This window comes from Telmatherina bonti, assembly GCF_933228915.1.
Source record: "Telmatherina bonti genome assembly, chromosome: 11".
In the NCBI taxonomy this organism is placed as follows: domain Eukaryota; kingdom Metazoa; phylum Chordata; class Actinopteri; order Atheriniformes; family Telmatherinidae; genus Telmatherina; species Telmatherina bonti.
In genome coordinates, this window is record NC_136629.1 from 3,202,898 (window position 1) to 3,216,555 (window position 13,658).

The window sequence follows — 13,658 nt, forward strand, 5'->3', positions numbered from 1 at the left end:
TGTTAGGGTGAGGGTGGATGTAGGGGTGTGGGTGGATGTAGGGGTGAGGGTGGATGTAGGGGTGGATGTTAGGGTGAGGGTGGATGTAGGGGTGTGGGTGGATGTAGGGGTGTGGGTGGATGTAGGGGTGGATGTAGGGGTGTGGGTGGATGTAGGGGTGGATGTAGGGGTGAGGGTGGATGTAGGGGTGGATGTAGGGGTGAGGGTGGATGTAGGGGTGGATGTAGGGGTGAGGGTGGATGTAGGGGTGGATGTTAGGGTGAGGGTGGATGTAGGGGTGTGGGTGGATGTTAGGGTGAGGGTGGATGTAGGGGTGGATGTTAGGGTGAGGGTGGATGTAGGGGTGGATGTTAGGGTGAGGGTGGATGTAGGGGTGTGGGTGGATGTAGGGGTGGATGTAGGGGTGTGGGTGGATGTAGGGGTGGATGTAGGGGTGAGGGTGGATGTAGGGGTGGATGTAGGGGTGTGGGTGGATGTAGGGGTGAGGGTGGATGTAGGGGTGGATGTAGGGGTGAGGGTGGATGTAGGGGTGGATGTTAGGGTGAGGGTGGATGTAGGGGTGGATGTTAGGGTGTGGGTGGATGTAGGGGTGGATGTAGGGGTGAGGGTGGATGTAGGGGTGGATGTAGGGGTGTGGGTGGATGTAGGGGTGGATGTAGGGGTGAGGGTGGATGTAGGGGTGGATGTAGGGGTGTGGGTGGATGTAGGGGTGGATGTTAGGGTGAGGGTGGATGTTAGGGTGAGGGTGGATGTAGGGGTGGATGTTAGGGTGTGGGTGGATGTAGGGGTGGATGTAGGGGTGTGGGTGGATGTAGGGGTGGATGTAGGGGTGAGGGTGGATGTAGGGGTGGATGTAGGGGTGTGGGTGGATGTAGGGGTGGATGTAGGGGTGAGGGTGGATGTAGGGGTGGATGTTAGGGTGAGGGTGGATGTAGGGGTGTGGGTGGATGTAGGGGTGTGGGTGGATGTAGGGGTGGATGTAGGGGTGTGGGTGGATGTAGGGGTGGATGTTAGGGTGAGGGTGGATGTAGGGGTGTGGGTGGATGTAGGGGTGGATGTTAGGGTGAGGGTGGATGTAGGGGTGTGGGTGGATGTAGGGGTGTGGGTGGATGTAGGGGTGGATGTAGGGGTGTGGGTGGATGTAGGGGTGGATGTAGGGGTGAGGGTGGATGTAGGGGTGGATGTAGGGGTGTGGGTGGATGTAGGGGTGAGGGTGGATGTAGGGGTGGATGTAGGGGTGAGGGTGGATGTAGGGGTGGATGTAAGGGTGTGGGTGGATGTAGGGGAGTGGGTGGATGTAGGGGTGGATGTACACGGAGGTACACGGCGAGACGGTCGGAGGTACACGGCGAGACGGTCGGAGGTACACGGCGAAACGGTCGGAGGTACACGGCGAGACGGTCGGAGGTACACGGCGAGACGGTCGGAGGTACACGGCGAGACGGTTGAAGACCGGCGTTTATCAGAGCAGCTACAACCAGATTTGACACTAGAAAAAACTGCTGTGAAAGCAAAACAAAGCGAAATGGTTCAGAAACAAGAAGAAAGGCTCAACTTGACAGTGTTCGACCGAAGCAACAAGGGGGCGCTAAAACCTAAAGAAAGGAAAAAGCTGCCCGGAGAAAGATTCAGCGAAGTCAAACCGTGCAGAAGATGTAGAGACATAAAGGGTTCCTCGTTTAATCAATGTCCTGCCAAAGAAATCACATGCCATCACTTCAGGAAGTTCAGGTGGAAGTGATCTCACAGGATCCTCATCAGGTGAAATTGTGAAGCAGGAATTTCCAGAGCTGTTCTGGAACAATGAAAGATTATACGCAAATCGGATGCACGACCTTTCTCCATCTCAACGCCGCAGCGCAGCTCTCTCCTCCTACTCCCAAAAGCGGAAAAGGAAGTAAAGAACAAGGTCTCCCAGGTGGAGCAGCCTCCAGAGTGGTGGTGGCTCCAAAGCCTGTATGAGAAGACATGAGAATTTGCTCAGACTCAACTCAGTGTGTGCTAAAAGAGCTGCCTTCAGTAGAAAACACACCATGACAGCCATGAAGGAGTTGTTCTCAACACACCAGCCAAGACCAGGATGTGAGGTTTTGTTCCTGTCTTTTAACAAAGGGACTATCAGAGGGAACAAAGGAAAAACAAATCTCTGCCTGTAGCTCTACATGGTAACAGCTGCTTCTAACTGGACTCTCACCAGTCTGACCAGCACTTATCTATGATGTCCTCTACTGGACTCTCACCAGTCTGACCAGCACTTATCTATGATGTCCTCTACTGGACTCCCACCAGTCTGACCAACACTTATCTATGATGTCCTCTACTGGACTCCCACCAGTCTGACCAACACTTATCTATGATGTCCTCTACTGGACTCCCACCAGTCTGACCAGCACTTATCTATGATGTCCTCTACTGGACTCCCACCAGTCTGACCAACACTTATCTATGATGTCCTCTACTGGACTCCCACCAGTCTGACCAGCACTTATCGATGATGTCCTCTACTGGACTCCCACCAGTCTGACCAACACTTATCTATGATGTCCTCTACTGGACTCTCACCAGTCTGACCAACACTTATCTATGATGTCCTCTACTGGACTCTCACCAGTCTGACCAACACTTATCTATGATGTCCTCTACTGGACTCTCACCAGTCTGACCAACACTTATCTATGATGTCCTCTACTGGACTCCCACCAGTCTGACCAACACTTATCTATGATGTCCTCTACTGGACTCCCACCAGTCTGACCAGCACTTATCTATGATGTCCTCTACTGGACTCCCACCAGTCTGACCAACACTTATCTATGATGTCCTCTACTGGACTCCCACCAGTCTGACCAGCACTTATCTATGATGTCCTCTACTGGACTCCCACCAGTCTGACCAACACTTATCTATGATGTCCTCTACTGGACTCCCACCAGTCTGACCAGCATTTATCTATGATGTCCTCTACTGGACTCCCACCAGTCTGACCAACACTTATCTATGATGTCCTCTACTGGACTCCCACCAGTCTGACCAACACTTATCTATGATGTCCTCTACTGGACTCCCACCAGTCTGACCAGCACTTATCTATGATGTCCTCTACTGGACTCCCACCAGTCTGACCAACACTTATCTATGATGTCCTCTACTGGACTCCCACCAGTCTGACCAACACTTATCTATGATGTCCTCTACTGGACTCCCACCAGTCTGACCAACACTTATCTATGATGTCCTCTACTGGACTCCCACCAGTCTGACCAGCACTTATCTATGATGTCCTCTACTGGACTCCCACCAGTCTGACCAGCACTTATCTATGATGTCCTCTACTGGACTCCCACCAGTCTGACCAGCACTTATCTATGATGTCCTCTACTGGACTCCCACCAGTCTGACCAGCACTTATCTATGATGTCCTCTACTGGACTCCCACCAGTCTGACCAGCACTTATCTATGATGTCCTCTACTGGACTCCCACCAGTCTGACCAGCACTTATCTATGATGTCCTCTACTGGACTCCCACCAGTCTGACCAGCACTTATCTATGATGTCCTCTACTGGACTCTCACCAGTCTGACCAGCACTTATCTATGATGTCCTCTACTGGACTCCCACCAGTCTGACCAACACTTATCTATGATGTCCTCTACTGGACTCCCACCAGTCTGACCAGCACTTATCTATGATGTCCTCTACTGGACTCCCACCAGTCTGACCAACACTTATCTATGATGTCCTCTACTGGACTCCCACCAGTCTGACCAGCATTTATCTATGATGTCCTCTACTGGACTCTCACCAGTCTGACCAGCACTTATCTATGATGTCCTCTACTGGACTCCCACCAGTCTGACCAGCACTTATCTATGATGTCCTCTACTGGACTCCCACCAGTCTGACCAACACTTATCTATGATGTCCTCTACTGGACTCCCACCAGTCTGACCAGCACTTATCTATGATGTCCTCTACTGGACTCCCACCAGTCTGACCAACACTTATCTATGATGTCCTCTACTGGACTCCCACCAGTCTGACCAACACTTATCTATGATGTCCTCTACTGGACTCCCACCAGTCTGACCAACACTTATCTATGATGTCCTCTACTGGACTCCCACCAGTCTGACCAGCACTTATCTATGATGTCCTCTACTGGACTCCCACCAGTCTGACCAGCACTTATCTATGATGTCCTCTACTGGACTCCCACCAGTCTGACCAGCACTTATCTATGATGTCCTCTACTGGACTCCCACCAGTCTGACCAGCACTTATCTATGATGTCCTCTACTGGACTCCCACCAGTCTGACCAGCACTTATCTATGATGTCCTCTACTGGACTCCCACCAGTCTGACCAGCACTTATCTATGATGTCCTCTACTGGACTCCCACCAGTCTGACCAGCACTTATCTATGATGTCCTCTACTGGACTCCCACCAGTCTGACCAGCATTTATCTATGATGTCCTCTACTGGACTCCCACCAGTCTGACCAGCACTTATCTATGATGTCCTCTACTGTTTCACTTCTTGCTTGTGTTGTGTCAGTTGGAAGTTAGAGAAAAGGGTTAGGGGTGTGGGTGGATGTTGCTGATGACCCTAGATCAGAATAGAATAGAATAGATCATCAACATTCATGTTGAACATGACAGTTTAAATATTGATTTTAACTCTATATTAAATTCACCGAGCTTTTAACAAAATGTCCACCGACCAACTCATCCTCATCATCACACTCTGGATCTTGTTCTGACATGTGGCATCAAAAGTGATCAACTAACAGTTTTTCCTCATAACCCTGTTCTGTCTGATTATTTTTTAACAACTTTTGAGTTTACTTTACTTGACTACACAGGGGCTGAGAAGAAAATTCATTACAGTCGATGTTTGTCAGATAGTGTTAACAAATTTAAGAAGTCTATTTCAGCAGTATTTCCTCCAATACCATGTGTTAACCTGGCAGGAAACACCCATCCGAGCTTTACTCCAACACAGGTCGATGAATGTGTTGCTAGAATGACAGCTTTAATGCGTATAACACTCAATAATGTTGCTCCTCTAAAGAAGAAGAGAACCGTTTGGAAAGCATCCAGCTTGTCATCAGCGGACAGTTGAAAAGCCTGCATGTCTGATGGTATGGGGGTGCATTAGTGCTTGCTGTGTAGGCAGCTTCCACATTTGATTCACTATCTGAACATATTTTTCATTAAATGGAAAAATGGCTTTGTTTCTTCTACAGGGAATAAAATAAGTTGATGAGATTTACAAATCATTATATTCTCTTTATATTTACATTTTCCGAAAGCATCCCAGATTTTTTGGAATTAAGGTTGCTTCATTCTGGTTGTGACATTCATACATCAATCATCATCATTCGAGATTGCGCCGTCTGTTGGCAGCAGATTGTAGTAGCTCTGACTTGCTATCTTGATTTTTTTAAAAGTACAAAGTCTTCTCACATAGATATGACCTCAAATTAGGTATTTTTTTCTGAGGATTTCATGCCGGCTCGGAGGGTGTGCTGCAAGGAAGATTTTTCTGCATATTTTCGCTCTTTCAAGGCTTTTTATGATGAGTCTCCATGGCAACGAAAGACAATCGGGATCAACTAATTAAACTCTCCCAAATCAGGATTATCAGTAAAACAACACATCAAATCCCGATGGAGTTGAAAAGAAAGAGAAGAGGATGCAGAGCAGGAGTGAGACAGAGGAAAAAGCGATGGAGATTTAAACAATTTCTCCCGACTGTTATCATGGGTAATGTGAGATTGCTAGCTAACAAAACGGATGAGCTCGAGATGCTAACAAGGTCTCAGAAAGAATACAGAGAGTGCAGTATTATGTGCTTCACTGAGACATGGCTGCATGAACATATCCCTGACTGTAATGTGTCTGTACCGGGCTTTAAAACGGTCCGTGCAGACCGCAGTAGACAACACAGCGGGAAGCTAAAGGGTGGTGGAATTGCAGTGCTGGTTAACCAGCGTTGGTGTCATCCTGGACATGTTACTGTCAAGGAGAAGATATGCACAAGGGACATGGAACTGTTAGCTGTGAGCTTCCGTCCATATTATTTACCCAGAGAGTTTACCTGTGTTATTCTGGTAGCGGTTTATATAATACCTGGTACCGCACCAGACACAGCCTGTGACGTCATCAGCTCCGTCGTTGCTCGGCTACAAACACAGCATCCAAACTCATTCATGGCGATCTCCGGAGACTTCAACAACGTCTCCCTCTCTGCAACTCTACCAACATTCCAGCAGTTTGTCAGCTGCTCCACCAGAGAAAATAAGATGTTGGACTTATTTTATGCAAATATGAATAATGGATCCAGTTGTTCTGCCCTGCCTCCTTTAGGAAGATCTGACCATAATCTGGTTCTTCTCACCTCCACCTACAAGCCCATCGTTCAGCAGCAACCAGTCATCACAAAGACTATCAAAATCTGGTCTGCTGAAGCTGAAGATGCTCTTAGAGGAGGCTTTGAGGCTACAGACTGGAACGTCCTCTGTGAACCTCATGGAGACGACATCAACGCCATGACTGAGTGTGTGACAGATTACATAAACTTCTGTGTGGACAGCATCGTCCCAACAAGAACAGTGAGGTGCTTCCCCAATAACAAACCCTGGATCACCAGTGACCTGAAAAAGCTGCTGAACATCAAAAAGAAAGCCTTCAGGGATGGAGACAGGGAGTTATTGAGGGCAACACAAAAACAACTTAAAACACAAACTAAGAAGTGCAAGGAGGACTACAGGAAGAAGTTAGAAAGTCAGCTCCAGCAGAATAACCTGAGGGATGTGTGGTCTGGAATGAAGAAGATCACCGGCTTCAAGTTAAAGGGGGACCAGCCTGATGGAGGTCTGGACAGAGCTAATGAGCTGAACATATTCTTCAACAGGTTCAGTTCACCCCCTACCTCCAGCCCAACAGACCACACACCCTCCATAAGCCCACTGCTTTCCTGTCACGCCTCCAATCTGTCACCCTGCAGCTCAGTCATGGACCAGAACACAGCTTCATCTCCCTCCACATCAGGACATCCTGAGACCTCCACCTTGTTTGTCTCCTGCAATCAGGTTAAGAAGCAACTTGAGAAACTGAACCAGAACAAGGCTGCAGGTCCAGATGGTGTCAGTCCCAGAGTTCTCAAGACCTGCTCAAAACAACTATGTCCGATTCTCCAGCACCTTTTCAACACCAGTCTGAGACAAAATAGAGTCCCAGTGCTGTGGAAAACCTCCTGCCTTGTTCCAGTGCCTAAAAAAACACAACCAGCTGAACCAAGTGACTACAGACCAGTTGCCCTGACATCTCACATCATGAAAGTCCTGGAGAGACTCTTACTGGCTCACCTCAACAAGCAAGTAAACACCTTTCAGGACCCATTCCAGTCTGCATATCGTAATGGACTTGGGGTTGAAGATGCCGTCATATACCTGCTCCAGAGAGCACACTCTCATCTGGACCATTCAGGCAGGACTCTGAGGGTCATGTTCTTTCATTTCTCAGTGCTTTTAATACCATTCAGCCTGCTTTGTTATGTGAGAAGCTCCATAAATTCCAGGTGGATACCTCCACAACCACCTGGATCTATGACTACCTCACAAACAGACCCCAGTTTGTGAGACTGAAAGGTTGTGTGTCTGAGATGGAGGTCAGCAGCACTGGTGCACCACAAGGAACTGTACTCTGGCCATTCCTCTTCACGCTGTACACCTCAGACTTCCAGTACAACTCTGAGTCCTGTCATCTGCAGAAATACTCTGATGACTCTGCAGTTGTGGGGTGTATCAGGGATGGACAAGAAGCAGAGTACAGAGAACTGGTCAGTCAGTTTGTTAAATGGTGCGGTGACAATCATCTCATATTAAATAGCAGCAAAACAAAAGAGATGATTGTTGACTTCAGGAGGAAGAAGAATAAACAAAGCACTGTTTCCATCCTGGGAGAGGAGGTGGAGGTGGTGGAGGAATACAAGTATCTTGGAGTTCAGCTGGACAACAAACTGGACTGGAAATGCAACACTGACTACATCTACAAGAAAGGTCAGAGCAGACTGTACTTCTTAAGGAAGCTGAGATGGTTTAACGTCTGCACCAAGATGTTGCATATCTTCTAGAAGTCTGTTGTGGAGAGTGCAGTCAGCTTTGCAGCATCTGCTGGGGTAGTAGCATCAGAACCAGAGACTTGAAGAGAATCAACAAACTGATCCAGAAAGCTGCTTCTGTGCTTGGAGTAACTCTGGAGCCGCTGGAGCTGATTGTCCAAAGAAGAATGCTGCACAAGCTGATGAAGATGATGGAGGATTCTTCACACCCTCTCCACAACACAGTGATGAAACAACAAAGTGTGTTCAGTGAGAGGCTTCCTCAGGTCCGATGTAAGACTGAAAGATACAGAAGATCATTCCTGCCAGCAGCCATCAGCCTCCGGAACAAGACCTCCTCTAGTTATTATTATTATATACTACAATATTGATTTCCCTTTGGGATTAATAAAGTATTTTTCATTTAATTTCATTTCATAATAGTGAAAAACTAGAAACCGGTTTTAATCTGAGGTAAGATGATGTAATATGTGATGCTTAAGCAGGACTCACCAGTACAGGAGCAGGAAGAGGAAAGGAGCCATCAATGAGCCAGTCCTCATGCAGCTGATGGATGGACTCCAGATATTCCTGATCAACACACACATCAATGACTTTCTGCTTAATGAAATGAATTCATGTGTCCAGAATACTGCATCCTCACCAGAGGGATGACTTTCTCCTCCTCCCTGCATCGCTGCTTTAACCGTTCATGGCAGGTCTGAGGGGATGTCTGCAGGTAAACTGAAACACCAGAGAGCAACGTTTCGTTCACTTCTTCATCCTGCCATTTAACTGTCCACATGTGCTCCTGCTTTTACTGGCTTCTCTGTTGCCTCAAACATTCAGACCCTGGTGTTCTGTTCCCACTGACGCCAGACTTGTCCTGTCCAGCATTAAAGCAGCAGAGTGATGGTATGGCTGCTATGTTATGCTGAGCAAATTTGCTTTTGCTTAGAATCAGAATCAGCTTTATTTGTCATTGAGACAGCAATCCGGCACAACAAAATTATTCCAGTATAACCCGTCCAAGAATTAAGACATATACATGTGACATGAGCAGGATCAGGCAGACTTAGGCAGCAGCCACCTTTTTATGCAGAATGAGGAAAAGATGACATGAGGAAGGATGGGTGGGTGATAAAAAAAAAAAAAAAAAGTATCTCTACACTTCACCTAAGGTGGAAGGATAAAGATGTGACAGAAAAACACACCTCTAAAAGAAAAACGCAGATATTCAGACAGTTGAAGCAAAAGAGAACACATATGGGGGATCTCCAAGCACAGCCAAGTAAGGTCGCTACCAAACAAACTCATTATCCCAAGGTATTCCCAGGCCAGCATGTCCTGGGTCTTCCCCAGAGGGACGTGCCCGGAACTCCTCACCAAGGAGGTCCATTAGGAATCCTGACCTCAACTGCCACCTCAACTGGTCCCTCTCAATGGGGAGGAGCAGTGGCTCTATGCTGATTACCGCCACGACAGGCACCAACGACCTTACAGCCACAGCTCCGGCTGGCCGCCTCAGCAATAGAGGCACGGAACACAGCCCATTCGGACTCAATGTCCCCCGCCTCACTCGGGACATGGTTGAAGCTCTGCTGAAGGTGGGAGTTGAAGCTCGCTCTGATGGGGGACTCAGCCAGACGTTCCCAGCAGACCCTCACAACACGTTTGGGTCTTTCAGATCTGACCGGCTTCCTCCCCCACCATCTGAGCCAACTCACCACCAGGTGGTGATCAGTTGAGAGACAGAAATATTGCCATATTTTACCATCCATGCTCCCTCCAAAACATGGGCCTATGTTTTTCCAAATTAATTTTTTTATTTCTTCCTAGTCTTCACCAGTAATCGCGATATTTCCTTCCATCTCCCATTTCTGTTTTATATAATCCGCGAGCTCAGCCTTTAAATCCTCCAAAGCTCTTTATAATTTGGAGACAATCTTTCGGTCCAGTTGAGATTTACATGCTTCGGTCATTATTTTAAGTATTGTTGATTGTGAAACATCTAAATTTTGTTTTTTTTATTTCTTGTTCCACATAATGCCGCAATTGGAGATACCTAAGGAAATCTTGATTATTTAAAGAGTACAGATCCTTAAGTTCCTGAAAACTCATCAGTACATTATTTTTAACAAGTTCCCAATACATCTTCGGGCCACTCTTCCATAATTTAAAAGTATTATCTAATTTGTTAGTTTTGAAATCTGTATTGTATGCAATCCATCTCAATCATCTGCATTTGTCAATCAAATTATATTTAGTCACAATATCTATCCAAATCGTAAGCGGTACTTCCAGCATGTCTGCATGTTCTCTCTGGGTACTCCGGCTTCCTCCCACCATCCAAAGACATGCATGTTAGGTTAATTGGTTACTCTGAATTGCCCCTAGGAATGAGTGTGAGTGGTTGTTCGTCTCTCTGTGTGGCCCTGCCTGTCACCCAAAGCCAGCTGGGATAGGCTCCAGCTTCCCTGCGACCCTGAATTGGATTAAGCGGTTCAGAAAATGAATGAATACTTCCAGCCATGGATTTGCTCATTCCTTTACTTAATTTACTGTCACATATGCCTGTACTTGAATGATTTCTGATAATTGCTCCTCTGTCTTTCCATTTTGCAGAGTAATCAGGGTTGCATAAATTCAACAAAAATTTCAGCTGTGTGGTGTAGTAATAGCTCCTTAGGCAAGGTAAGGCTAGTCCTCCCTTTACCTTTGACAGCTGTAGCATTCTAAATTTGGTTCTTGGCCTTAAACCCTGCCAAACATATCTGGAAATCATTTTATTCCATTCTTGAAGTTCTGTTTCTTTCTCCTCAGGTGGAAGATTTTGGAAAATTGTTGGGAATTTCTGTTGTTATAACATTTTCAGTTCATATTATGATCATCTTTTAGTAATCTTACATTGATGTTCTTCATTAATCGTCATGTACCAGTTAAAAGTTTTCCTCTGTGTGCTGTTTGGATAAGCAGGACATTCCAGTGACGTGCAAGGTCAGAGTGGTCTGACCAAATTTGATGAACATTCAGTTCCAATCAGAATGGTATCTTTAAGAGCAGCACACATACGCATTGTCCTATCAGGACATACGCATTGGACTTTTGAACCAAGCAAACACACACACACACACACACACACTGAATTGTATTAACTTGTATGAATGTCACACGGTATCTTTCAATAAATGGCTTGGAGGATTTTTGAAGCTCAGGCTTCTGAGATGAGCCTCCTTGCAAGTTGAACAAGATCGTCTCGTCAGGCTTCCTTCTTATTTAATGATAATTATGTTAAGATGGTAACAAAAATGTACAGCGGCCGGGGGAGAATATTTATTTTAATATGTCTACCGTATTTTTCAGGCCATAAGGTGCACTTAAAAGCCGCTCATTTAAAAAAAAAAAAAAAAAAAAAAATCGGCTGTGTGCCTTTCAACCTGGAGCACATTATGTTTGCTGAGTTCCAAAATCTGTAAAAATGTTGTGCAATTTTAGTAAGCACTCTGCTTCATTGCAGGTAAGACCATTTTCCACCGTCATAGGTGTGTAGTGCAATAACAAAAAGAAAGAGTGGCTGAGAGGTGTATGGAAAGAGACCGGATGCTTTTTCATGCATCACCGTCTCTGTTGATCCGCGACTCCTTGCGTGCCCATATTACCGCTACGGTGAAAAATCAAGTAAAGCAAATAAATTCTGAGCTTGTCATCATCCCAGGAGGACTAACTAAAGAAGTACAACCACTGGACATTGGTGTAAAAAGGGCATTTAAAGCGAAGTTGCAAGCATCATGGGAGCGATGGATGCGAGATGGCAAACACACAAAGAATGGGAGACAGCATCGGGTGAGTTACGCCTCCATATGTGAATGGATTGTGGATGCCTGGACTAACATATCTCCATTGATATTTGTCACAGCAACAACACTGATCTGACAATGAAGAGAGAGAACCCGCTCTGCTTGATGGTGAAATTGCCCAGCTGTTTAATTCCAAAACAGAAAATGAGGACTTTGAGAGATTTATTACAACAGACTGATAAAAAAACAAATGTGTGTATTTTAAAATATGTACCGGTACTGTTTTGAATAAAGTTCAACCAAACTCACTCTTTTGCTTTTGCTACTTTGTTTTTACTTTTGTTTAAGCATGTGCCCAATAAGGCGGTGCACCTTACATATGACCTGAAGACAAAAATAGTAATTGATACTGTGCCGTGTGGCCCAAAAAATACGGTACTCTTGATAAAACTTGATTAAATTTAAAAATGGTATTAAGCTCCATCTATCCAGATCTGCTTTAGTTTTTGTTTTTAACTGATTGTAATTGGATGATTTTAACTGTTTCAAATCTTGTGTCAGGTTAATACCTAAATACTTAATTGATTTCTGCCTGCAATTAATTTCATATTTATGTGTTCGGACGTTGGTTTTTTTAAGCCTTCCAAAAAGGCATGCCAGGAAGCACACAATGTTATAACTTGTGTTTGTCTTTTACTTGCATTTTTATTGATTGACCACAGGTCATAAACCTGAAACACACATAAATAACATACATAAGCACAATATATTTTCCTAAATATAGTTTGCAACAAGGAAATGAAAGAGCTGGCATAAAACTTAACACCAATATCAGTGACATTTCCCAGAATTCTTTGCGCCTACTGGGCATGCGCAAAGCAGCACTCTACCTCTCCCATGTAAACAATGCACTCGTGTACCGCACGTTTTACTCGCAATGCACAAAAAAAACCAATCGGATAATAACATGCGTAACACTGCAATAATTTACAAGAAACAAAACACTGTTTACCACACTGTAAACATCACCGGCCACTGTCAACTGCTTAAAGGTACCCGTTTCTCACTGCAACCAACAGTGCTAACAGGAAGTAGCAGCACCCTGGTATTAGCCGTCCCCAAAATAAAACTGATGTCCGACTAATAAACTTTACCATCTGGAGCTAACACAGTGGGATAACAACATAACATACACAAATATTTATATGTAAACATTTTCCCCTTTTCTTACTGTACTGGCAATTATTACATACCAACGGGCCATGTACTCCTGACAACAATTCGGTGAAATAAGTCCTCTCCAGAGTGAAGTTAACCCACGGAACTGACGCATGCGCACCTTTTCATCTCAATCATACTCGTCTGGTTTAATCGTTTGTGTTCCTACGTCATCCAACAATCTTAACACCTCCCACTTGGCCGACTGATGGACAATCCAAGGAGGCCACCTTAAGTATGCTAGTTACCCAGTCCTTGGATGCCCATGTTGGTCCTCTACTGGAATCAACACCACTGACCTCCGAACATCTCTGTGGAGGACGATAGTTGAGGGCAGTTTTAAGTCCTTCACTCTGGCTTTGGATACAGAAGGGGCAGGTAGTCCCATGCAGGTCTTTATGTCTGCGTCTCGAACAACTCCTTTCTCATCTGGATACGTTTTAATAACCCAGCCAAGCCGGAACTGCCCTCTCAGGGCGTTCTGGTCGGCGATCCATACCATGTCTCCAACCCTGAGGTTTCTTTCTGTTCTGTGC

The 13,658-nt window shown here is 45.6% G+C and overlaps 1 protein-coding gene across 1 annotated transcript in view; it reads right to left on the reverse strand.

The window, feature by feature from the left end:
* Nucleotides 1-13,658, reverse strand: part of tk2 (thymidine kinase 2) — a 43,311-nt gene that overhangs the window by 8,542 nt on the left and 21,111 nt on the right. The window contains exons 8-9 of the mRNA XM_079248552.1: nucleotides 8,772-8,851; nucleotides 8,621-8,698 (exon numbers count right to left, since the gene is read on the reverse strand). Of these exons, the coding sequence (XP_079104678.1) occupies nucleotides 8,621-8,698; nucleotides 8,772-8,851 (158 nt within the window). The remainder of the gene's footprint in view (nucleotides 1-8,620; nucleotides 8,699-8,771; nucleotides 8,852-13,658) is intronic.